Genomic DNA, 27429 nt, shown 5'->3' on the forward strand with positions numbered 1-27429 from the left:
TTCCTTGGGCGCTGAAGAGGGCCCAAATATCCGTAGACCACAAATCTACGATGACAGCTTCGACAGTTGCACGCGATTATTTGGTAGTGCGGCATGTCTCTCATGGCAATTTCCTCATCTGGAGTGCCGTGCGCCACTTTCATGGAGTATGCCAAAATCTCAGGGATAAAATCGTCCCATAATTTTTTCCCTGTGTGAGCATACCGCTGCTCACAGTCGCTTTCACCTCCCCTAGCTGTCAGCACTTTGCGCCTCCTATATATGCAAGTATACCTTACCCCGAGAGCGGGTAGGGATGTTATAAATCAGCTAGGTGGTGGTATATTTCCCAAGCAACAAAAGCTGTATGGCCTGCTCCACAGTGTTATGGGTTTTAGTACTGCTTTTTCGGCGTCGTTGTCCTTGGTCATGCAAATATATGTAGCGCCGATTGTAGCACGTCGCGAGCAGTAAAGGGTAGAACCTGTTTTCTACCTTCGCCAATATATGTTCAAAATCACACGTTGGTTTGCAAGATTCATGTTCTACGGGAAAGTGAAAACATATTTCGGAGGAGATGGCAGGTATATTCCCGATCTTGCACCTTGTGAGAGCGTATAAAAACGAATGCTCGAAGCATTTTCGAATAAAAGTTGCAAGTCTGCGCTCTGTGTGTGAACGTGTTTCCTGTCTCTGTACCCGTTCTTTCGCGCACTTTATTCATGATTGTGAGAAAAGCGCAAATGAAAACTGACGAAAGCTAGCCAATGCCGTCACGTGGGAAGCCATGCAGAAAGAAAAGTCAGAGGGGGACGGAAAAGGAAGGATTGTGATGGGGTGCCAAGCAGAAGAGGGCTGGTACGGTGGGGTCAGAGGTGGACAGATGGAGGTCAAGAGCCTCGAAAAAGGGGTGAACGTGTGGTGGTGGTCGTTGCTATGAAGGGGGGAGAAGGGGGGGTACTGGTCCCGACGTATGGGACAGTAGAAAACGAGCTGACGAAAGAAAAGAGAGAGATAGAAACGGGCAAAAGGACAGGGAGACGCAGGCGTGCCACCCAAAATAACGACAAGAAAGCAGAGGCGAAAACAATCTAGCAAGCAAAGTGCTCAGGAGGTGTCAAGGGCAATGGCACAGGGCTGACAGGATTTCGGAAAAGGAGGATTTTGAGGACAGGGAAATAGCGCCAGTGCGTCGCTGCGAGGGATTGGAGAGGAGGACTGTGGGCTGTTGTTTCGTGGATATAACCTCATGGGATTTCAGTCAGGCAGGCCATTCGGGAACATCAAAGACTAAGAACCACACGGGGGTGGCGGCGAAGGGATAACATACGTTCTCCAGGTGTGGACCAGACGTGCCGGCGATTTGGCCTCTTCCTCGGCGTACCGTCAACACCGGGCTTTTGAAAGGATGGCGGTGGGCATGTGCCGAAACTGCGGGATTGTCAACATGCATTTCGGAGGGCGGGGGTGGAGGGATTGGAGAGGGGCGTGTGTGTGAGACAACCGGTCGCCAGCATGATTAGACGACGCGCGAAGACGAGCCCCGCCGCGGTGGCTCAGTGGTTAGGGCGCTCGACTACTGATCCGGAGTTCCCGGGTTCGAACCCGACCGCGGCGGCTGCGTTTTTAACGAGGCAAAACACTAAGGCGCCCGTGTGCTGTGCGATGTCAGTGCACATTAAAGATCCCCAGGTGGTCGAAATTATTCCGGAGCCCTCCACTACGGCACCTCTCTCTTCCTTTCTTCTTTCACTCCCTCCTTTACCCTTCCCTTACGGCGCGGTTCAGGTGTCCAACGATATATGAGACAGATACTGCGCCATTTCATTTCCCCCCAAAACCAATTAAAAAAAAAAGAAAAAACTCTCAGTCTAGGGAAGGGGGAGCCCTGAACGATTAAGGAGCCCTGAGCAGAATAGCAACAGTGCTTTTCTTCTGCATAAGTGGAATCTTATTAATTCGAGCTCTCTTATTCGAAACTCCGGTTTATTCTAACCGGTGTTTTCGTCCCGTCAACATCAAAACTATTGAAAAAGACTCCTCTTATAATTTCGCGTAATTCGAACAAATTTTTGATTCCTTCGAATTCGAACCATATAGAATCTACTCATTACTCCAACCAGGCAGGGTAATTTTTATTCCTCGTTTTTAAAAGACAAGTGCTTTATACGCGGGAATATTAGCCTAAGCGCTAAGTTGTTGGGGGGATGTACTGAATGGTTTAAAATTTGCTAACACGATACTTGAATGACGCAACTTGTTTTATCGCGAGAACACTCGAGCTTCCACACATTCTGGCAGAAACCTCATTGAGGCCCGATAATGTAATCAGTCCACGATGAGCTGGTCCTGTGCAGAGCCCTGAAAAGACACATGCATCCTTAGGAGCTTCTGGAAGATCAATGGAGCCCTACAAAGTTGTGGTGGAACGAGCATCTATTTACTTAAAGGCTGTCGTGGTATGGCTATAAAATCACCAGGAGACTGCTGTGCACTCACCATTTTTACTTCATTTTTCTTATTTTTCTAAATTAATTGGTTTCGTGATCAGTGCAGTACGATCGAATACACTAAACAGACGATACCGCGGCGTCCACTCGGTAACTCGTGGCACTATGGGTATATAAGAGAATGAATACAATATTACTTCACTGCTTTAATTAACTTCCTTTTGAGCTTTGCCACGTCCACATTTCTAAATTACCGGCATACGCTCCGAAGGCGCGCGATTGCATCTGAAGACAATAAATAATAACTATCAATCATACAGGCAAATAATACGGCACAGATGCAGTAACCACAATTTTGACGAAAATGTAATTTTTTTTTCGCATCCAGACGCACACATTTTTGAAGCTCTCCAGTGGTTGCCGGCAGCAGATGATTCTTTTCTCAAGCTTCCACCTGCCGAGGCACTCCGCTTTTTTTATGACCCAGCGCCCGTCGTTGACAGGATAGTCAGCAAGCACGCGGTATAGTATACGATTGTCAGAAAAAAACGTGCCACAAAGGGCAGCCGCCGACTCATTCTCCCGAGGAGATGGACAAATTAGGATGCCACGGACGCGCCGGCAGTCAGTCCCGACGACATCGCCACGAAAGAGAAATGGCCAACGAAAAGGAGAAGGGAGATAGAAAAGGACGGCAGAAGTGCACAAACCCCCGCGAGTGGCTATAAAAAGGGGCGTCAAAATCCGCCGCCGCCGCCCAAAACAACGGCTCACAAAGCATCCCGGGGTGCATACCGCTGACCACGGAAAATACAAGCCGCCAAATCCACGATCCCATGTCCTGCGCACTGCAGTGAAAACATAGAAGCACTGAAGAAACGATGATCCGAGAAAGAAAGAAAGAAAGAAAGAAAGAAAGAAAGAAAGAAAGAAAGAAAGAAAGAAAGAAATGAGCGAACTGCCGAAATTTACGATGCCGGTCGCAAACGCCTTATCAGCAGTCAGCTAAAGGACGAGGCTCATTCGGCAGCCGCACCGCTCGCGCGCTTACTTCTACCAGAGATTTGCCCCGCGCAGTCTTGGCTATTCTCAAAGCCTTCGAGCAAAAGCGTTGATCGCAGAAACATCCCCTCAAAAAGCTGGTGCTTTGCTTTCTGCCACGTTAAAGTCCGCGAGGGCTAAACACGTGATTGTGTGAGAGAATAAAAGATAAAGAACGCAGGAAGATAAAAAACCAGGCGACAAAAAGCAAGGTGCCAGGATTTGTGAAGCCAGAACGATGGTGGCACGGGAGCTCCCCCTCCTACCATCGCTGTCGGCAAATCCTCAAAGGCGGCAGCAGCAGCAGCAGACGACAAAGACGCCGCCGCTGTGAGCAGACGACGGGCCTTCAGCTTCTGCCGCTACCCTCTCCGCTTCCCCCCCGCCCGAACAACTGCGCGTGCGGGCGCCATCTTTACAAGAGAGCAACAACAATCGCGGAGCTCGCAAGGGAGGGAGAAATTAGAAGCCGCTGATGAAACAAATATACACAAAAACGAACCTTCCCGCTCTTGGCGAAAACCACAAAACTGCAGCCGCTTTCCTCTGCTCCTTTGTATTTGTGACCGCGCCCCCGCCCGCCATCTGAACATGCACGGAGGAGGAGACGTCCTGCTTACACTTTTTTTTTTGTTCGCTATAATTAAGGCGGCCGATCCCAGATGGCGCACCCTGCGTGGGAGGTTCCTTTGTTTATCATTTCTCTATTCCCTCTCTTCGCGGGCGTCGTCTGCTAGACGCTTATCAAGCAGACGACGTGCGCGCTGGTGCCTCCATTAGTATATAAGCGTGGTATATGCTTCGAGTTTGGCTTCGCGAAGTTTGGAGATGTGGGGAGTGTCTTGAATAGCGGTCACGTTAACAACACTGACAAACAGGGTCGCTAAAGCGCGTACTAGAAATGGCGCGATAACGGGAGCCTTCGAGACTTTCGCAGCGGCTGGCAGTAGGGTGGCCCTTAAATGAGGGTGTTATATCACGCCATGATAAGACCGGCCAGCTGCGACCTACTTATGTCCTAAAGTAGAGAACAGTTGGCCCAGCCTCTCTGTTGTGGGCGTGGAGATAAGATTTGGCGTGAGAAGCCTCTCCACTTTTTTTTTTATTGCATCCAGTGTTGTGGGAGGACAAGGCAGTTAGGGCAGGCGTACCGCCAGCTCGTTGCGACGAGAACGTACATAAATAGCACGCGAGATATATGTGTTACCTGCTTGAGCGGAGAGCCTCGCTGATATAAATGCAGAAACAGGTTGCTGTGTGCGTTAGATTCGCAACTGTTGCAGTTAGTGGTTGCCCGTAGAGGCTTCAGAAAATGGGAACGGCGTACGGTTGGCCGAGCTCGTCTGGAAAGATAAGCGCCTGTTGCTGGTGGTTTGTCACCTACTGCGCGGAGTTATTTACAGGGGAGGCCATCACTCACAAGGCAATGCATTAAATTTCGTGTTCGCTGCTTAAAAGCACGGTCGAAAAGTAGCAAAACTCATATGCTACCATGATCCATCAAGATCATTGCTCTCACTATATTTACGTCTACCGCTATCCTATTTTTTTCGCCCTCTATATGGAATTTCATACAGTGGGGAGCTGTGTTCTGTTTTTTTTTTTCTTTTCGGCCTTACAACGGAGAAAATAGCGAACAATGGGACGTTCAACAGGCTATACTTATCGACATACAGTGCCGTCGTAGTTTGATCCAAACATCGAAAGCACTGGAGGATAGCCGAAGGCCTTTTTTGCCTTTTTTTTTCTGAGTTCAAGTAGAGCTGCGCGGGTGTCTGGGGCCCATTGAGCTATTTATAACGAACTCAGGCATACTAAATATTTTAGTTTTTTATCTGTACAGACCAAGCAGAGATTGCTAAGTAGCTCTACTCTTTCAACCTTCCACACACACATATAAAGGACTTTGTCCTTGTTGTCATTCAACGACACGGTATGCCTCTGGCTTTACCTAAAAGAAATAAACACTTTCTCATCTATTTTATTTGCGAAATACTGCGAGCTGAGTGCATAACTCACAGGCTGCGCAAGCTACATACTTACGAGGGGGTTCAGATATACCGATCATTTCATACAACGAAGTTTATTTTTGCTACTATGCCGCCGCAAGTGTGCTCCAAGGCAGCGCAACAGAAACGCAGCCTGCTCTTGATTTTTGTCAACACCATAACGCTGCTTTGTAAGCGGCGCCCGCGATCGCAACGACGATAGTTTCTTCACTCGGTAAAAGATGGCGCCACCTCTGAAACTCAGACACCGCCCCTCCTTCTTTCTCAAACCCCGCCACGCGCGCCGACCAGCCCACGCGCCAACTTTCGAAAGCGAACCGGACCCACAGCGACCGGTAGCAGACGGCATCCGCGGCCCACCGGAGCAGACGACGCGGTGGCATCACCGCGATAGGACGGCCTGCTCGTCAACGCCAGAGTTCGCGTCGACGCTTCTTATTCAAAACCAACCCTTCTGCCCCTATAATCACCAGCTAGAACTGTTCACCAAATCTGATCACCTGCAACGGAACAGTGCCACGCTCAGTGACGAAGAAATGTTCAAGGGCAGTGAGTGTTCAACTCAACTGGACATCGTGATGGCGTTCCAGGAGTGACAGCATTTCAAACAGGATTACGACATCTGCGGATAAGTTTTTTAGAGCACAGTATTTTCTTCAGGCCTCGACATGTGCACCATTGAAGAGCAGTGCTGTCATGACAGATGCCGCTACCTTTAGAGTAGTGTCCTTTATCCATTTGGACTTGTATACCGACTCAATAGGCTGTACACAACGCTTCTTGCTAAGGAAACATTATTTGGCCCTGATTGTAGCAGACTGTAGCCATGCGTCTGCCTCACTAACCGTGTCTGCAGGCGCCAATTAACGGTTCTGCATTGTCTGTGGCTTGTCACTGAGAAATCTGCACCGGAATGCCATGAAGTATGCGACATCGTCAGTGCCGAAGTCCCACGAAGGAATACCTGCTTCTCGGTGACAGCGGTTGGCCGGGCAGCCGACCTCCAGCGGACACGACGGAGCTGGCCCGGTTCCGGGTGAGGGGACGGTCTGTTCGACATCGAGATCTAAACGGGGAAGGTCGTTCTCCAGGTTGTAAATAAAGACCCCGCTCTGCTGACGGCCAGACAATCGTTCGTCCGGACCTGCACCTGGCGCGACTGCGACTTTTGGATCGACGACCACTTCCCCGTCTCTTCGGTGTTTGTGGCGTCATCCGTTCGGCCGAGTGTCAAAAGAGCGCAGTTCAACTGAGCAGCGTAACGTAGTGGATCGGAATCTTCTTCTGTGGATATTGCAGTGAATCGTTTGTGGAGTGGCGTTCTGCTCTTTAGTCCGGAGGCTACGCCGTTCGTCACACAGCGGCGGCAGAGGAAGAGGTGCGAAGTACGACCTTGTGTGTGAACCATGCTGCGGTATCGACATCTCTTCACAGGTAAGCGCGCGTTTGTGTTTATCGGTGTCATTCTTGCTGGGTTTATTCGAGTCCGCCTTTTTGTCGCATACAGCGAGACAGAACGTTTTTTGTTTGTTTTGTGAAGTCTAAAGAGCGTAGCATTACGTTGTAGGTATACATGTGCAAAGACCCCGGCTGCCCGCTTAAATAAATAACCTTCGGCAGCATTCTAAAGACTCTCTTTTCGACCAGTCAAAAAATGGTTTGTCGAGGCCAGTCACTCAACAAAACGGTCTGGGCTAGTCAGCGCCTGTGCCTGTACCTTTTCCTGCACTCAAGAAAATTTGCGAACTAAATAGATCAATAACTCATTCTGCTCGGATACTAATTTAAAGGACCAATATATCTCACTTGCTGCGTTTTTCCAGCTCCTGCAGCAGTTCAATTTAACATTTCCTGTGCATTAAAACGACAAAGCAGCGGTTATATTGCAGTGTTCGTATGCTTCACGCGATCTTGCACTTGTGAAGTCACAAATATCATCTGGCAGCTGACACTGAAACCAGAGAAAAAAAATGCAATTCCACTTTGTGATTCGTGTTTACTAATGTTGTACGCATGATTCCAAAGCAAAAACACTGCAAAAAAATTCAGGGTGGCACTTTGTTGACCTAAAGTAACAGACAAAATCGGACTTCGACTCTTTCTTCTTTCACTCCCACCTTCCTCGCTTAAATTACGGCGTGGTTCGGGTGTCCATCGAAATGTGAGGAAATTACTGCGTCAGTTCCTTTCCTCACAAATCAGTTTTCAATTTCAATTTGCAACGCATGCACTTCCGAAGGCTTACAAGGTGTTGTAGAGGTGACACGAGTTGCTGTTCACAGGGGTGGAATTACACACACGCGCTGGCCTGCTGACCGCAAACGGCCGGGAAGGGACAGGTGACCCATCGGCACGCAATCCCCTTTTTATTGGGAGAGCATTTAGGTTGTCGTCTTGCAAAAACCACCAGGGTTCTCCGTGACTAAATTCTCTAATTGGTCGATAGGGTCGTTACGTCCTCAGAGCCATCAAGTTTGAAAATATTAGGACTGGAATGAATGTTCGATGTGCCTTCGATTGGATTATCATGTGGGATTATGCCAACCCGACCCACTCTTACACCTTAATTCGCCCACTGATCCTACCCCCAAATATATAGGGTCCTTTGGGATATATGGGGGTGTGCCAGCTTCAAATTGCTGTCGCATTTTCAAAAAGGCCAAAGTTAAGCTAAGCTATGACCACCCCGTTGACACCATTTGTTAAACGAACCCTGTGTCAGTGGATCCTCGGCGACGCAAAATGTTTTTAGTGCCACTGAGCCCTGCATTCCTTCATCTTTCTGCGGGACAAGTAGGTCGCCTAGTTCGTTCGTTAGAATCAAAACAGGTAGGCGCAGGAAAGTTTGAAAGTTCGTCTCCTCCTCGCTTAATTCGTGGCAACACGTTTTGCGAATTTTTGACTTCCGCGCGGTTAAATCATTCTCTAAATTGGTTCTACGCAGCATAAAGTCGAACACGACTGGCTGCTTTCGAGTTCTGAACCACATTTGGAAAGCTGTTTGGTGGAAGCGTCCATATACGCGTGTTGACCATGACAATTAACGCAGCGGCTTCCGCAGGAGTTCGGCTACGTTGAGTCACTGCTCGCAGGATATGCAGCTGCTCATATTTTGTCAGGACTTCCGCAAGCGTCTCAAACCAATGAAAAACCTATCGCAGACAGTGCCTGAAGCCAAGGTCGCTGGTATACACTCCTTTGTTTTACTCAGTCATTATCCTTGTATCTACCTTGTATCATTACCCAGAATGTTTGTTTTACTAGTATATTGTGAATTGTTTGTCCACAGGTATTAATAAGAGACTTGTTCATTTAGTTTTCAGTCGTGACTCTTTATGTTCTGAATTATAAATTTGCAACTGACGTTGCCAACTATCATTTATACATGTCTGTACGAACATGAATTGTTAAGGGGCACAGACCCCGTCAAGCTGTCTTCTTCAGCTTTTAGTCTGTGCTGCAGGCTTCTGTACAGATGTCGAATAAATATGAATGATAGAATGAATGAATGAATGAATGTAAGGTGTGGGATACTGCTGACGTTCCTCCCTTATTTATTATATCACTCCCTTTAATTAGGGGCACAAGAAATTACGTTACCTTTGATAGCGGAGCATGCCGGTACCTTTGTGCGGCCTCAAAAAAAAATTTAGCGTCAAAACTCTGTTTTTATTGCACTGGCTCGAACAACGGGCTGCCAGTTGGTTTAGGTATTCTTCCTCGCAAGCGGCTATGCGTCGTTCACGGGCTGATTTGTGTGGTGAGCTGAGGTACAGAGTTGCTCAAAAGTTCCCGGGTCATTTAGTGTTTTCGGCAACGTAGTGGGACACTGATAGAACCTCCGAAGCTCAGAATCTCTCGACTGCGAGGAGAAAGCTTACCTTAAGTCCCGGGAGCCATTGTAGTCTCATAGGCGCCCAATTGCCCAATTACACAGCTTTATGGGAAATCCTGTGGCATGGAAACTTTTGACCAATCCTGTGCATATATGCAGCCGCAGTGAAAAGTTCACGCAACGCGGTTTTGACGAGAAGAAATTAAATTTCTTAGCATGTAAGGTGCATTTCAATTTCCATGACATTTATTTGTGCAGCGTGCAATTCGGCCATTTAGAATTAATCTGCATACGTCTGTCATGGGATGCATGCAATGCCGGTGATGAAGTTATTTTATTTTTTTGCTAATATCGGATTCCAAAAACTTTTCACTGCGTCTGTGCATACGCGGCATATATAGCTGTGCTGTGCACGAGCAATTGGGAAGTCCATGACAGAGCACACATACAAAAAAAGGATGTCCTTTGTCGCGGAATCCATGGACTAAATGTGTATAAAATATAAATTGCTGCCAAGACCACGAGTTCTGCCATCGCTATATTCATCACAGGGAAAGGTCTACAAAACAATGCCAATATTTCTATACTCTTTTTCCGGCGGTAGACTATAGCTGTGCCTTTAAGATCAAGAGCTCGAAACGTGCTGAAACAGCCGGTCGCCAGCACTCATCTCCGTCCAGACAATGACGGATCAATACCTCATCGAAATGTAAGCACTTGACTGAGGCACCGTCGACACACTGCAGTTCACGTCTTCTTCGCAGCCATCGTTATTCCCACGCATTTCGCATTTACGGGGCAATTTACATTGCACCAGTTTTTAATTCTTATGCGACACAGTTATAACAACAACTGCCTTTTTGCGTTTGGCGTAATGAACGCAAGAAATTTACCAACTGCGTGAATTTCGTGAAGCGTACTTACTGCCGCCGTGCATTTACGCTCACGTTTAGTGCGCTAGCATTAATAATAATTGGTTTTTGCGAAAGGAAATGGCGCAGCATCTGTCTCATATATCGTTGGACACCTGAACCGTGCCGTAAGGGAAGGGATAAAGGAGGGAGTGAAAGAAGAAAGTGAGAAAGAGGTGCCGTAGTGCAGGGCTCCGGGATAATTTCGACCACTTAGGGATCTTTAACGTGCGCCGACATCGCACAGCACACGGGCGCCTTAGCGTTTTTCCTCCATAGAAAAGCAGCCGCCGCGGTCGGGTTCGAACCCGGGTACTCCGGATCAGTAGTCGAGCGCCCTAACCACTGAGCCACCGCGGCGGGTGCGCAAGCATTGCTAATCCCATTACGAGAAAAGCCGGCGGCGCGATTGTTTGTACTCGTAGGGGAGTCTCCTGTATTGGTGGAAACGAAGTTTTCAATCAATCAATCAATCTATTGTACTCGTAGATGGTACAGATTATCCCAGTGATGGCAGGATTTATAGGATCACGTCATCAAGCGGCCGTCTGACGCCCACAAAAAGCCTAGAAACCGACACTGCGGACAATCCAATACATGTCGTTCGTCTATATCTACTTGCCACTAGCCATCCTCCATACGGCGCCAGTTTCCTCGACAACATACGAAAATTGTGGCGCAGCCGTATGTCGTACAGCGTTCCGGGTGGTGTCATACAGTGGCTTATTTGGACGCTAGCTTACGACAGGGATTCGAACCGACGACATATGAAACTTTAATTGCATGCCTTCCCAGACTTTCGTACCAAAGCTGTGACGCAACCGATTGCCGTGCAGCGTTCCGGGTGGTGTCATACGCACACGTGTGTGTGTGTGTGGATGGGTGTCAATGCACGGAAGGGCAGCAATGCTTTCGCATTCCCACACGTAAGAAGTCGATCTTAAGTGTCTCTGCCGAATTTTTGTCCCTCGGGCTGCGATGGCTGTAGAACGCCAAAAAATAAACTTCTGTGGAATAAAGAGGAGGTTTTGTATGCAGACTGGTAAAACGCTGCACCTTGCACAGCTTATATTTCGTGTTTCTGACCAAGTATGCAATACGAATGGTTGTGCGGACAAGTTAAACGAAATGCGGTCGGTGGATTTTGTTCGATGGGTACCGAACTTTAACAGTGCGTAGTCTGCGGTTTGTCGTGTGGTCTCAGAAGCAGGTAGATATCCACCGAGTTTCCCACCGTAAATTTACAAAACTTTCGCTTATCGATCGACGAACAGCTGTAAAATACTTGTGTGAAGTGAACCTTAGAACGTGTGTGCTTAAAGGATCCACCTACCATGTTATAAGGAGAAACTTGAAAAAAAATTAAATTTTGTTTCTACTTTTGGCTGCTGTAAATTTGGTTGCTTGCATTTACGATCACCTTGCCACAGTACACTCTGCAAAAGGCGTCTTGGACTGCCAACCTCACTAGAGTCTAATTGTACGCCAGCAGTCGTTGAATTTCTCGTTACATTGCCGTTAATAACTCTATTAATATCGTTAATAACTCTTAACTCTATTTTTACGTTCATCAAATGAAAAGGCAAAAATTTTCTGCAGGGAAACAAGAAAAAACATTTCCTCAACCAAAGAAACTCAAATGCATTGCGCAGATAGCAAGCGCTGCTTCCCCCAGATGGCATTTTCGAAAGTTGCCCCTAACACCTCTTCCTGAGAAGGCTCTGCAATGTCCAAGTAAATACCTCAAACTAACAAATAAACGACCTCGCATATACCATGTGTTTCAGGAAATATCAAGTAATTCTCGAAAATAGCTTTTCTGAGGTAAAAATATTGCTTTTTCCGCAATATTGTTGGTGGACAACCAGTGTTGGTGGACACCAGAAAACCGGTGAATCGTTTTAAGTAGTAAGCTGGTTAACTAACTTTTAATAATTAACTTTTTACCTATTAGAGTTAGGCGCCTAGTTGCAATTAGAGATTTGTAGCCGGTCGTTTGTGATAGCCATATCAGTTTCTAGGATTTAGAAAAGGCGATTGCTCTTGGCGCTGTGGCTCGTGAAAATTTGTTTTTTTTTTACTAGTTGCGTGCACTGGACAGGTTGCTTTGCCTGCATGTTTTTCCAAAGCTCATGTATTTTGACACGATGTACCCAAATTTTGTCGAGCCACAGCTCGCTTGATAACCCTACGGAAAAACGGATGAAGTAGGCGGGGATTCACAGCTGCAGAAAATCATTCATCAAATAAATGGCAACCCACCGGAAAACAAGAACGTAAATAATAGAATTCAGTTGCCGTAGTTAGCGCCCGTCCAATGTTTTTAATGGTATTAGTCTGTCTCTTATTTGCGCTGTTTCTTTAGACCCGCAGCGGTGGCTCAGTGGTTAAGGCGATCGGAGTGCCCTGGTTCGACCCCGACTGCGGAGGTCGCGTGTCGATGGAGGCGAAACGCAAAAGGCGCCCGTGTGCTGTGCGATGTCAGTGCACCTTAATGATCCCCAGGGGCAGCGTTTCGATGGAGGCGATACGCATAGGCGCCCGTGTGCTGTACGATGTCAGTGCACGTTAAAGATCCCCAGGTGGTCGAAATTATTCCGGAGCCCTCCGCTACGGCACCTCTTTCTTTCTTCTTTCACTCCCTCCTTTATCCCTTCCATTACGGCGCGGTTCAGGTGTCCGCCGATATGTGAGGCAGATACTGTGCCATTTCATTTCCCCAATTAAACCAGTTTTCATTTTTTTCCTCTCCACTACGGCACCTCTTTCCACCTTTCTTCTTTCACTCCCTCCTTTAACACACCCCTTACGGCGCGGTAGGGGTGTCCACCGATATGTATGAGACAGGTATCCTTCCATTCCCCAAAAACCAATTTTCAATTTTTGTTAGCAAAACTTCAACCCGAGTCTCAGCTTCACTCTCGGTTTCCACGTAAATTACTATCACCACCACTACCAAATTACTACTACTATTATCGTCATTGCTTCAGTGTCTTCTTCCTTCAGTGCATGCGCTAACAAAATTAAGGCAGATTGCATAAGCTGCAACGGCGTTCGTCGTATACGGCTTCCGCAGCTGCCATTGAACGGCGGCTGCAATGCACGGCGGCTGTGCAGACAAGAAGCCCCCCAGTGTGTTTCCACATTGGTTGCGCTATACTTTTCCCGTCGACTACACATTCGGGCCACATGCGTCTACATTAGACCTGCATCGTTTTTAGCGACCAAAGGGCCCCGACACCTTTATCGTCTCTCAGACATTCGCGATGAACTCTCGCTTTGCCGAGCTGGTGGCATCCGTCGGTTGAAATTGGGGACCATGTAGTATCAGTGGTAGTTCATTGTTCTCAAAATCGACGACTTTTATATTTCTTTCGTGTTTGTTCTATTTCAGGTGCGGCGCACTCGGCCAACGTCTACGCCTGTGACCGTCGGTGACGTCCTGAGCGCGGAAGTGACGGTTGCGATGACCCAATGGCACAGCCACGATGAGTCCCGCCTACAAGAAGACGCCTGTGAGGCGCCTGGTCGCTTACACGGCCGCCCTCTGCATCCTCATTGGCTACGCGTTTTTCGCGCCAGACCTGACGCCGGCGTTCTCGAAGAGCGCGCCAACGTCACGCGAAGTCTTCGAGAACCAATGGGAACCCTGGCGAAAGAACAACCCAATTTCGTCAGCAGCCAGACCAGGAGGTGACCTCCCCGAAGGTGTCTCCCTGTCCTGGAAGGCCGGCAACGGAGGTCGCGAGGAACATCACAGCATCGACACCGCTGAAGAGCCCAGAGGTGGAGCTCGAAGGCCAGAGTCCTCTGGACATCAAGAGAGGGACTCCGAGAGAGTACTTCGACGGCGGAGTGCCTTGGACAAGAGCCGTGCTGGCAGGCTCACGCTGGCGTTTAAAACAACACCATCACCGACACTGCAAACTACTCGCGCGTTATTATCCATGAATGACAGCAGTGGCGACAAATACTACAGTGCTAGCCGTGATGGCCAGGAGAACATGATAAGCATAAGCCATTCGCCAATTCCAATCTCTCGCACAGCTGAAGGCAGAGAGTCATTCAACCACGCATTCAATAGCGAAACGGTGCCCTCCAAAGCCCAGCGAACGCGGTTCTATGCTGGGAAAGGGTTGAACGATGATTACACGTCGTCATCGGTGGACAGAGACACCTTGGACCACGTGCAGAATTTGGGTGCTAGGGCGGCGAACGACAGTGAGGTGCATTCAGTGCGACGAGGCCCACGTGATGTGCTTGACTCGCGAGCGGAGCGCCCCGAGCGGCGTCTTCCGCAAGCCATCATCATCGGCGTCAAGAAGGGCGGCACCAGGGCGGTTCTGGAGTACCTCAGGCTGCACCCGCAGGTGCGAGCCGCGGGGCCCGAGCCGCACTTTTTCGACAAGCACTACCACCGAGGATTCGGGTGGTACCGGTGAGTTTGCTTGCGCTCGTTCTTTTTCCGCATATTTTATTTATGGGTCACTTGCCATAACGCCTCAAATCGGAGGGCACTCCGGGCCTGTGTTGGTGTTGCCACAAAGTTGCGCAACCTCTCTCCACGGGAAGCAACGAGTCGTGAGACTCACGAAACATACGACTTAAGTTTTCAGTCCCTTCACAGGCAAGCTTCGAATTGGTGAGGGCTGTTTGTATGCCACCCTTGCCCTGAGAACAGCTGTGCAACTGGCCGTTGCCAACTGGCCGTTGCCAACAGCCCATTGGCTGTTCTGGTCACCGGCACGGGAAAAATAGGTACCGAACCCATCGCTCCGCGGGACGGCAGAGCAGGCTGTCCGCGGGAGAAAAACCGGCTTGGGCGGGAAGCGGCACGCGGAAAACGCCCGGCGTTGCGCGTTTTCCCGCTAATGTGAGCGCGCCTTTAGCGGAAAAACCGGCCGGTAAAAAATCGAAGCCGATGAAGGACCTTCTATAAAGCGCTTGGTTTGACATCGCGTTCTTGTGAAACCTTCAGCCATTGAGCGAGACTCAACTTTTGAAACAAAACGATGAAAGTAGGACATTTTCAAACTTGTTTTCTGGAATTTCTTAAAAATCTTGACTTCGGATATGAGTGCGACGGCACCCTGAAGAGGAATGACGGAATGGCGTCGCGGTATACTGCCTCGCACGGGGTTTACTAGGCTGCTGCCAGACTATCGTCATGGCTTTATCCATGCCAACAAATTTTCAGAATACATACAAATATACGACTTCGCAGTGATGCCAACACAGTTGTCTTTATATATTATTTTGGTATCCACGGAAACCTATATTTCAGGCACCGTAAACGCCTCCTGGCATCCATATTTGTCCAGATGTCAATGCCTAGAAGTTGTGAAAGTAACATGTACTTCCACTCCACATCATGTTACTTAGTCAGGTACAGCCAAAGTCTTCACTGAAGCTCCCCTCACATTCAGCACCGTCACACAAAATTCCTCCGCGAAAAAAAAGTGCCCAGTTAAAGCTTTTCTTGTCACGTAAGAAGCGATTCACAAGACGAAATCCAAACAATTCTGATGTATCTAAATGAAACGTTAAACCGCTGGTTTCGCTTACTGTTGTCGTTGGTTAGAGGAGCAATACAGGAAGCTGCTAACCATGGCACATTGTTACCAAGCTGTTTTTTTTTTTAAGATTTATCATACTATGCAGTACGATTCGTGGATTTCCTGACAAACATCAAGTACTATATAATACTGTCGGCTATCCAAAGAGCCAGCGGAGGCTCGCTCGCCTGCTGCACGGCTCCTCACAGTGAGCCGGTCGCTCTCGAGGAATGATCCATTTTCAGAACTCGCATCACAAACGGGAACAGAACGCAATCGCGCGACTCATCATCCGACGGTCCCCGTGACCGGCGCCAACATCACTGCGCCGTTTCCCCTTCACAAATTCCGGCTCTCGAATCGCAACCCTCCGTACAAGTGGGCCCATTGTCCTCAGAATACCGCCAGAAAAGTCATAAAAAAACTCGGCCAACGCGGCTGCAACTCCACATACACCACAGGCGGCTGAGCTGCATGAGGACCTGAAGCCGGTGATGCATGGCTCAAGTCAGTCTTGCAGCTTACTAAGGCGACGAGTTCCGAGATGAAGGAAGTACCCTGCAAGCCTCGAAGGAGGGGGCGGCGGGGTTGGGGGGATGTTTCTTAGGAGAAAGTCTTCACTCCCGTTGAGCTTGCTGGAAAGCGGCGCTCTCTGCGACCACGCCCCTTTCGGCAGCAGTCACCGCCTTTCGCCATACTGTATGCACAAGCGTGTCAACGAGGTACAAACACACGCACAGACGCACGCAAACACATAGGCTAGACGAGCACCGCGGCTTTTAGCGGGCCCCTTTTTGCCGCCGCCACCTACACGAAGATACCAAGGCGGACGAGCCGCGAAAGCGCGCCACTAATGCGCGTGCAGGAGCGGAACCCCCAATGTGCGTCTCTAATTTTGGGAACCCTCCGCGCTCTGTTTCTATGGGACGTTGGAGCACGCGTGAAGAAGCGAAGCACGGTCGTAAAGTCCGCCCGGCTTTCTTTTCTTTCTTCTGTTTTCTTTTTTTTTGCGATATTCCGAATGTTGAGAAAATTGGAACTTGGACAGGAAAAACAAGCTGTCGTTAGAGTTCCGCGAGGGAACGGAGGTTTGTACTGGTCCAGGGAGTAAACTTGGGAAGAAAAGCGAGTTCAGCGCCGTTGCTTGGACAGCTGGCCCAATACGTTATGGGATCAGTTGCGATGCGCCCGAGGGCTTATGCCACTGTATATTCACCCAATGGGCATTTAGACTACACTGGATATCCTTGGGACGTCCAAAACGTCCACAGGACGTCCAGGGGAGTTTCATTGCAATAAAACGCCCCGTCCTAGCTAGCAGGCATGCAGGAAATGGTACCGGTGAATCTTTTGTTTTATATACACACACATTGTCAACGAAGTTTCAATGCGCAAGACAGCTTGCATATTATTTTTCGAGGAAATACCCTTATACTTAATTAGGATTCAATGTGCGGATAACCCTCTACATGAAGGCGCTGCTTTTCAATAAAGAAAGACAGCAGTATTTGATTACGAAAAAAAAAACTCAAATGTGACTGAAATGGCTAGTCAGCTGTAGCGCTCCGAATACGATAGGTAGAACTTGCTCTAATAAAGCGTGCCATTAGCCACACCCGCAGCGACAGTCGCGAAGCTGCTCAGAGCAACTTAAAAAGAGACCAGGTCATCACTGTATCTAAGCTGACCTGTGCGATTTTCATCCTCTTCTCAGACTCCTTGCGACATCAAGCTTGTAAAGCCTAGAAATAAGTGCAAGTTGCGGAATTAAACGTCCACGTCAATGTCGCAAGAGCTCGCTTTCCTTGTGGCGGGCCCGAGGAAGCCCTATACATCCAATCCCCATTAGTTGGTGAAAGGAGAATGCCTGCGTAATTGGGTGACCGCGTCAAAGCTTGGCTCAACCGTATGCTTCGTACGCAGCAGCCAAGACGTGATGGGCAGGATTATTTCATGATCACGAGAACATTGGGGGGGGGGGGGGGGGGGCAGGAATCAAGGAAGGGAGAAACAGAGGAAGAGTAATACTTTGAAGTTGGACGCCTGTCGATGAGGCCGTCTAAAGTTTCGCGCTAATTTATCGCGCTACAATAGCGGCAAAGCCGATAGGTGATCCGATGAGCGAGGCTATCGGGTCATTTGATCTCGCCGCCACAGGTCAAGGCTGTCGGGAGACCCGACTATGAAGGCAAGGTGGCACACAGGGTGAGTGTAGAGAAGCGCTTACAAGTAAAAAAAAAACAAACAAAACGATTAAACAACGCAGGAAGGCGTGAACAGAGGCGTGAAAGTGACGAGCCCTCCCTTACATGGCAGCTGCGATCGCGGGAACACGCCAGAGCTTGGTAGGATATCACGCGAGTGGCGCGGAACAACGAGGACAGAAACAGGAGTATATAACAATAACAACAACAACAACGACACAAGCACAAAAGAAATCATGAAAACGAAGTAAAAAAAAAGATTTCAGCGCAGTTAGAATGACTGTGCACAGCCGTGGAAGGGGAAATGCTCGCCGATTAGCTGTCACGCAGGAATTAAGGTGGCGCTCGTGGTGTCGATAATTTTATAAACTCCCGAACTAAGCGCGCCTGGCCTCCAAATTGGGCCTGCGGCGGGTGTTAAGAGGACACGCCCTCGTCTGTTTTTCTTTTTTGTTTGTGGCGCCCTCTGAGGGAGGCATGGGTAATCAATCCTGATCGTGACCTCCGTGCGGAACGTCGGATATTGGTTCCATGGGGGCCACGTCCTTCTTCGGGCCCACTTGCTCTCTCTCCCTCTCTTTAACTATCTCAAGAGAATGCGGTTCCTCCTTGCAAGTGGAACAAGTTTGGTGGTGAGAAATTAATAACGAAAGAGAAGAAAATGGCCCGTATAAACCATGTGAGCTTCTATTATTATTATTTGTGACGCTAAAGGTGCCACACGGCATAAAACGTGATGTCGGTAACGAACGTTATGAAACGTTACAAAATAGCATGAATTCCGGTTATGTATGCTGAAAAGGGGCATATACTTCGGGCGCAACTGTTTTTCGTTTGCCATTTTACCACTGGTTGCGAACTGCAGGCGCAAGGGCCATTCCGACCCGCAGCCGCCTCAGAGAGGCCTCTTCCACCCGTGATAGGTTGGGGGGAAGGGGGTAGGTACAAGGGGTTAGGTACAAACAACGGTAAGACAGGCAAAAGGTGTTTTATACACTTGACAAAGGCCTGTACTCCCAGAACAATACCAGGATGACAACCGCGACTTTTAAAGTTATGCAAAGAAACTTACATATACTCGTTTTTGCAAACACTATCCACGGAAATAGCACACAGGATAACTGGCAAATACACCAGAAAAACATTCTCGGCATACTAGCTGAAAAGGGGCTATCCATGAATTATGGGTAATAGTTACAACGGTGTTTGTAACTACAGGAAACAGGCAAACAGTCCTACGAGTAAATAATAAATAACAGCACAGGAACAATAAAGGATAGAGCTATCGGACCTGCTAGGCATCATACATTTTTAAAAATTATTTCTTACTAGTAATTTCCTGCACTAGTACAAGTATATCCGGAGAAGTATGTAATGTTTGCTGCATTCATACATTTTTAAAAAATATTTCTTACTAGTAATTTCCTGCACTAGTACAAGTATATCCGGAGAAGTATGTAATGTTTGCTGCATTTTGTATAAGGCATTTTTGTACGTGGTGGGCAAACTTCATAATTCGGGTGGCGTAAGTTAAAGCAATCAACAGTTCTCTGAAAATGCTTAGGTTGGCAGGAGTTTCGAAAAAACCATGCCGATGACTGTTTTCTTCCATTTTTTACCGCCGGCATGTGTGGTCGCTCCCTCCACTACGGCACCTCTTTGTTCCTTTCTTCTTTCACTCCCTCCTCTATCCCTTTCCTTACGGCGCGGTTCGGGTGTCCAACGATATATGAGACAGATACTGCACCATTTCCTTTCCCCCAAAACCAATTATTATTATTATTATTATTATTATTATTATTATTATTAGTAGTAGTAGTAGTAGTAGTAATCCTGAGATCGATAAAGAAATATTTCTTACACCTGTGTACAGGCTATCGGTGAGTGTATCCTAGCTGGGGCACTATAGTTTTCCCGCTTGCGACTCGGATGCAAGCACAGTTTGTCAGTCGCTCAGAGCTTCTGGAATAAGTCTTGTGCTTTGTTCCGTTCTTAGAAGTCTGTAGAAAAAAGATTGGAAACGTTCAGCATGCGTAATCGCACGCTATATTTCTGACAACTCTATACTAGAACATGGCAAGAAAAAAAAAAAGAAGAGGTAATCCGTTCACTACGCAGTCTTGCGACACCTACAGGTTGACTTGGAGGTTGACTCGATGCATTTACTGCGCAGTATAGGATTCTGTGCCGAACTCGTAATCTATGTAGGTCGTGGAGTCATAAGTCAGGTGAGTGCAGGTATGCTGGCTTGCTGTTTTAGCAGCGCCCTGCTTTGAAAGACAACGGTGGATGCCTTTCCGTTTCGAAATTAGCCGCTTATCCTTGCTAACGCAGTCAGAGCCCGTTTAATTTCCATTGAATTTTAGTTGCGTTGTTGAATATATCGAGAAAAAAATAATAATGATAATGGTTTTGGGGGAAAGGAAATGGCGCAGTATCTGTCTCATATATCGTTGGACACCTGAACCGCGCCGTAAGAGAAGAGATAAAGGAGAGCAAAAAAAGCCGCCAGAACACCTTTCGGAGGTCTACATTAATAAGTGCAGCTGCAGATGCAGAATCTGTAATTGTCAGCGGAAACAAGCTCTTTGGCAGTTGGTTGTAATTTGAGGGATGATCGAAAGCGATTCATATTTATTGACAGCTTATATAAACTGCAGATGGATACGTTGGAGCCAGCGCCGCTTATGCCAGAGACGTCAAGGAATTTTCTCGTTGGTGTATTTCGGTTTTTCAAAAAAAAAGAGTGTGGTAGGGTTTTAACGTAGTTAAACCGAATAGACGTGCGACAGCATGCGACAGCAATGCGAAAGCATTGCCACGCTATTTGGGTCATGAGAACCGGCCGCCACTGCGGCCGTCAAAGCGGGTCCTTTGACGGAGAAAAGCCGCTGCGTTTTTTAGTTGTATCCGACTAAATACCCCTGACTTAGTATTTCCCTTTAGTGTCCCTTTACAAGCCCAAATATTTTTTAATGCTTAGCTTCGAGTGGTCTGTGCAGGTTTAAATGGCGAACGCCGTCGGTCAGTATATAGTCAGGGGCAGGTGGCAACGTAGCCACCGGGATACGAACTTAGTATACCACCTATTCGAAATTAGTATATTATCCTGGATAACCAGCCTTAGTATGACACCAGCCGCCGCAGTGGCAGGGTGGTTACGGCGCTCGGCCGCTGGCCCGAAAGACGCGGGTTCGGTCCCGGCCGCGGGGGTCGAATTTCGATGGAGGCGAAATTCTAGAGGCCCGTGCACTGTGCGATGTCAGTGCACGTTAAAGAACCCCAGGCGGTCGAAATTCCCGGAGCCGTTCACTACGGCGTCTCTCATGGCGTGAGTCGCTTTGGGACGTTAAAGCCCCCATAAACCATAAACCATTGTATGACACCTCTGATGCAACGAACTTTAGTGGGTTAACCTCGTAAAAAAAAACGTATCTACAAGTATGTCATCTCGTATATAACGAATATTTTGCGTGTTAACCTCAGATATGACAAACTTTCGTGTGTTAACTTCCGACATAAAGAACTTTCGTGTGTTACCTCGTGTCTGGACTTCGGATGTAACAAACTTACAGCCTACTCTGTGGTGCTTTCGTGTCAGTGCACTCTTTATATGGACCTCCTTCACTCCGCGACGTCACGAAGATGCGGTGGCGCTGATGTTAGCAGCGACTTTCGCATGGTAGGCAAAACAGGTTCCGCTTGCCCGTGCCTACCGCAGCTGCCGCAGTTAGCGGCGGCTGCTTCAAGCCTGTGCACTGCAGAAGCAGCATATATTGACCAGCTGCGTCACTGCTGGATCCGCGTAGTAGCATAAAAAATATTAAATTAGCCTCGATAGGTTTCTCGCGCATAAATGCCGCATTCGGAAACTGGCTAACAGGCATTGGGCCACGGTAGTAAAGCGCGAAGTCTGGGAGTCGATAGGCACTGCCACTCAATCCACTTAATAGCATGCAAGTTACTGCGTTCATTCACCTGAACATCAGGATAGTAGGCTGATAATTGCTCAAGGAAAAAAAGACATATGTAGCTGCACACGTACTTATCACCTTGAGCCGGAGTGCACGGGGCGCCGACAGGTTCACTCGCCTCCAAGGAATGCGTTTTTTTTTGTTAATAGCACACCATGTTTTAATGGCGCGTTTTATCACATTTAATATTTACTTGAAACTGTTTCTTGATATGACGACGTAATTATTTCATTCGAGTAGAAAGAAGTCTGGTAAGTTGTGTCAATCTTGCGCGGTCGCGTTGGTGTGCTTAGAATAGCGTACCTTAAGTGTGCTAAACGCCATTATTTTCATTGTATCATGCATGTGTCATGTTTCATGAGGTAATACATGATCGCGAAGCTTGTTTGCAAAGAAGCAGCCGCAGGCGTGCTACTAACAGACACGTGGCGAGATTGAGAGGGGACGCGGCATGAAAAGTGTTTTCGTTATTCATGCATGCGATATGTAACTAAACTTGGTGCAAATATGAAATTCCTACGCTAGTTTCAGTCATTCCTTTTATTCATAGTTATACCTGGTGCAGTTCTGGGCAATTATAATTAACACCGTCGTCAAGTCCCCCCAAGGTCTCAAATAATTGAGTATATAGTGCGCAGTTTTTTTATGCCAGCATGTACATAAAGCCCTATTCTGTATGATGACGCGATTAGTTCTTTTTCTATATGATCAGTACTTATGCATGCATAGTTACATGAAAACGTTTCTTACAAAAAATAACACAATACTGCACGTGTAGGGAAAAAAATCGAGAGATTTATTACGCTCCTCAACGTCTCAGGAATAGTTTGCGACAAATGGAATCATTTGATTTTCATGCGAATTACGAAGGTGAGTGATCCAGTCGCAGAAAATGTGAGAGGTCACAAAACGAACCTTAAAGTTTATTCCCTCGTTTATGGCATCTTCGCTTTCGCTTTGGTCAAAGAAATGCGGCACTGAAATCAAAGAAATTACCTCACAATTTTTGACGACCACACTTCTAAAAAGCGTAATTTATAAATTTGTACTCAATATTTTCCTATAATTTTTCGTCACGAAACTAGACTTCAGGGCTAGCAAAGGAAATAATTCTAGAAATCAAAAATTTTCAGCAAATCGATCAGCTTAACAAGAGGACAAGTCGGCCTGGCTGGTGCGTGGTCATGCGGCTAAAAACGCGCTAAGCGAGACAGGAGATCGGGGACACGACGCTGTCCCCACTTTTCGCGCAGCGCGACACGTATGTACGTATGTCAGCAGACGATGAGCGCATGTCTGCTCCGACGAAACAACGCCAGCACTTCCCCTCACTACTGTCCCGAAGTAAAATCATTCCGGCTAGTGCAGAGTGTCAAAACTTGTTTTATTCAATGCCTAGCGCATAAATAAACAGCAGGAACGCTTTCTACATGTTTACTACTAGCCATATATACAATACACAGTGGCAAACTATTTCTCTTTATAGGCCGCACGTGGACAACGCGAGCTCGTGTACTTCGACAAATTACTAAGTTGGAAGCATCAACCATTGCTATGATTCGCAGAAACTGGAAACGCGCCTACAAGCCTTGAAAACCCGCGCTCAACACCTATCCGCGACGCCACTCTCCGACCTTTTGCCTACCACGAGCTCGCTAGCGACTGCAGCGCCACCTCGTTTGTTTACAAACATGCAGGAGGTCCATAGAGTTGTTGAAGGTGGGGATCGGGGTCGCTTCTCGACACAACCTCGGTCAAGATGACGCCCGCTCAGTCCAGGACAGGAGTGCCGCTGAGTGAAGGATTCGTTAGTGGAGGAAGAAGACTTGGTTTATTTTACATATTTACAAGCTTTTGAGTTCTGAAGTGAGCTGCTTCAACTGCATCTGCAGTCCAGTTTTATACACTGCGTCTTCCCTAGATTCCCCAGGTAGGGGACGCCCTCGCCGTGGTGGGTGTGGACAAAACTTGCGCTATCACACACAAACAGACACCTCCGCGCACATGGACACGCCCCTGGCATAAGTTGAGCCCGAGGGAGAGGGGTGTGCGGCCAGGACCCCGTCAGGCTGGCAGGCGACGTCAGGTGGTCGGCCCGCTCTCCGCCGGTCGGTGAACTTCGAAGAAACCGAGGCGCAGCCCCGTTGGGAGAATATCCCTAGTGGTTCTGCCATTAGCGATGGCCGGCGAAGCCTGCAGACAAGCCACTGTGGCGATCCGTTCCCACGCTGGTGCTGTGCCCGTGAGGCCAGGGGTAGTCGGGTCGGTGGAGACGTCAGGGAAAATCGGAAGACAGCCGGAACCACTTCGCGGCCCGTGGCAGCGACTCCTTTAAAGGGATTTTCGCAGAACCCTGCTCCCCGCTTGTCCCACGCAGCAACGACCGGGCGAGCGCGGTAAGTGCACCCTGCAGACACCTGGCGAGAGTCTTGGTGGCAATCGTCGAGTCATGCTGGCGCCAATCCTAATACCAGCTGGCGGCCATTCCTAATAGCGGTTACTAAAACATCTTTAACATGTAGCAGAGTGGGCGCCCTTCTTCAAACTCGCACTTCACCAACGGACAGCTGCACGCATGTCGGGCTGACATTTGTCTCGTGCGCGGAAAATAGGCAACACAATACAAACAAGCCCAGCTGTCTGCTATTGGACGAGATATATTGAAAGCGGCCTCCATGGATTCAAAATATTCGCCCGACGCGCTAAGAACCGCGGCGCGAAACGAAGCAGAGCGCTTCGCGCGCCACTAACGACGCGTTGGCACATCACGAAAGTGGCGCAGGTAGTCCTTGAACAGAAAGGGGCGTTCCAGTTCCAGTTCCAAAACATTTATTTCCATCAGAAATGGAGGCCCTCTACTCCCTACCCTTGGCATGCAGGCTTAGGGGCAGAGGCCAGGGCCTCCGCGACTAGATGCAGGCAAAGAGTTTTTGGCTCTTTGCGGCCTCTGCCGCCAGATGGATGGCTTTCTTCTGGGTCGCGGGGTCCGCGCTTTGCAGAAGGGGCGTTAATCTACGATTGACGAAAGGTGTCTTTCCCAGATATGTACTGCTTTACCGCTCGCTGCCCGGGTTGAGCAGGGCAAAGTATAGTCGGAAGAATTTTGGGGAGTATCGCGGCGCCATCAGACCATTAGGACAACCTCTGATCTTCATTCATTCATTCATTCATTCATTCATTCATTCATTCATTCATTCATTCATTCATTCATTCATTAACTAAACGTGCACTAAAGAAGATCCCGACTCGTCTTTTTACCACGGGAACCTCGTATACACGCTCCGGTCAACTTCCCCGCCTTTCCTCCTCCTCCTCTTCCTTTTCTTCCTCCAAGCATTCTTGGAAATTTCCAATTATTGTCCTGTGCGGTGGTGGTGGTGGTAGTGGTTTTATTAAAAATAATAGTAAAAAGGAAGGAAAAGATTTTTGCTAGCCCCGGCATCTGCCATCGATACTGAAGCACCTGAGCTGGGGAAGCGGAAATAAAGGATAGCAGGCCAATTTTCCTATTAAATTGGACGAAACGTCCCGGCTCCCCGCTTTTGTGTTGAACTGACCTCCTAAGGTATACGAGGAGTTAACCAACGCATGGAGTGCCTTTCAGATTGTCCCGTGGCGGCTTAGGTTTCTGTGAATGAATAGTTTCAGTCGCAGATAAGATAGCCGAAAATTAGGCCGATGGAAATAAAAATAAGCGTGGACACTTTGCTTCACGTATCACTCCGCGCCGATGGCTGAGCGGCAAGTCGCCACGCGACTGGCTGGAAGGCACTCCACGCCTTGGTTGACTCCTACTTTCAGAGGTGAGTTAAAAAACAAAAACAAAAGGCGGGAGCCGGGAGGTTTCATTCGTTTTAGAAAGGAAATCGGCCGCACAGGACAAACCCGCCGCGGTGGCTCAGTGGTTAGGGCGCTCGACTACTGATCCGAAGTTCCCGGGTTCGAACCCGACCGCGGCGGCTGCGTTTTTATGGAGGAAAAACGCTAAGGCGCCCGTGTGCTGTGCGATGTCAGTACACGTTAAAGATCCCCAGGTGGTCGAAATTATTCCGGAGCCCTCCACTACGGCGCCTAATTCTTCCTTTCTTCTTTCGCTCCCTCTCTTATCCCTTCCCTTACGGCGCGGTTCAGGTGTCCAACGATATATGAGACAGATACTGCGCCATTTCCTTTCCCCAAAAATCCAATTATTATTATTATTATCACAGGACAATAATTCGAAGTATGTAAGAATGCTTGTACAGCGTTTAGAATTGAATCCTAGATGAGATATAAGAAGTACACACTCTATGTCTTCAGAACCTTCAAACGCCAGCAAGCGCCTGACAGCCAGCTGATCAAGGCAGAACACATGTACACGTTGCCATAGGGCCATTCAGGCTTCAGCGACACCAGTGCTCTTGACAGTACGCCCCACAGCAAACCAAGGACACATCGAAAACCGACATCAGCCTGGCAGATGCCGGGTAATTTCTTGCAAATTATAGTTTAGGTAGTGTGTCAATCCAAGTCAGGCATTAGCTCAGCTTACTGACACATCGGGCGAGCAGAATGCAATACACTCGCACCAAGCTGAAACACCGTTTGTCCCGTCTCCAATTACTCTCTCTCTCTCTCTCTTTATTTTTTAAAATCGTGGCTGTTGATGTTTCGTCGGCGGCTGCTCCGCAAAGGCGCTGACCTCCGACCCTCGGGGATGCTCCGGTCACGACCCGTTCGCTGGCTGGACACGAGCTCTTAATCACTGCCGAAAGACGAGCCTATCTTGCGGTTCCCACACGCTCTTCGGGAAAGTGAAAAAACAATAATAAATGAAGCGCACCCAGGTGTCGGTTCTCGCCGAAAATAATGGCTTTCGGGGTGCGAGGTATCGCCACTATCCGTTAGGCTGCATGCAGGTTCGGTGTTGTCTCGACACGCTTTATTATCCTTTATTTTTGCGCTCGTTGCGAAGGGCTTTAATCTTATGGGCGTGTTTCTGAACTCCCCCGAGAGGGGCAAGCTGACGCGAGGTGATGTGCCAAGAGCAAAGCTCGCATCAGCTCGCATCAAAGAGAAAAAAATAAGTTGGTAACTTCTGAGTATACGTCGTCGCGTTGCCAAAGCTTTATTTGTCGTGCAGTACTAATCATAACGCGCTCAGTCAAGGTCACTGCATGGCAGACAATTCTCTCGGCGATATCCGTTAGCTCCTACGTTGCGGCAGTTATACACGTCATTATTCATGCCCGTCACCCCCTCCCCAACGGTTCCCCTTTGGCCAAACAGCCAACCATGTGCAGCATATCCTTTTGTCTTCATTGCCATGCATGCAAATTTTATAAATGAGCCATTCCAGCATATCCACTGGCGCTCCTCGAGCACATTTTTTTTTCCTTAGTATCACCCAGTGCGTCAGCCTAGAAGACCATCGGTCGCTTGTTCTTTATATTACAAGCCCTGCCAGCGGTGCCACTTACTCGGAACAATTT

At 48.3% G+C, this 27429-nt stretch overlaps 1 protein-coding gene across 1 annotated transcript in view; it reads left to right on the forward strand.

Moving 5' to 3' along the window:
- Positions 1-5817: 5817 nt before the first annotated feature.
- LOC144101782 (heparan sulfate glucosamine 3-O-sulfotransferase 3A1-like) overlaps positions 5818-27429 on the forward strand; it is an 87073-nt gene continuing 65461 nt past the window's right edge. The window contains exons 1-2 of the mRNA XM_077634988.1: positions 5818-6913; positions 13620-14663. Coding sequence (XP_077491114.1) covers positions 13714-14663 — 950 coding nt within the window. The 5' untranslated portion in view covers positions 5818-6913; positions 13620-13713. The remainder of the gene's footprint in view (positions 6914-13619; positions 14664-27429) is intronic.

The sequence above is a fragment of the Amblyomma americanum genome, chromosome 8 (genome assembly GCF_052857255.1).
Source record: "Amblyomma americanum isolate KBUSLIRL-KWMA chromosome 8, ASM5285725v1, whole genome shotgun sequence".
In the NCBI taxonomy this organism is placed as follows: Eukaryota; Metazoa; Arthropoda; class Arachnida; order Ixodida; family Ixodidae; genus Amblyomma; species Amblyomma americanum.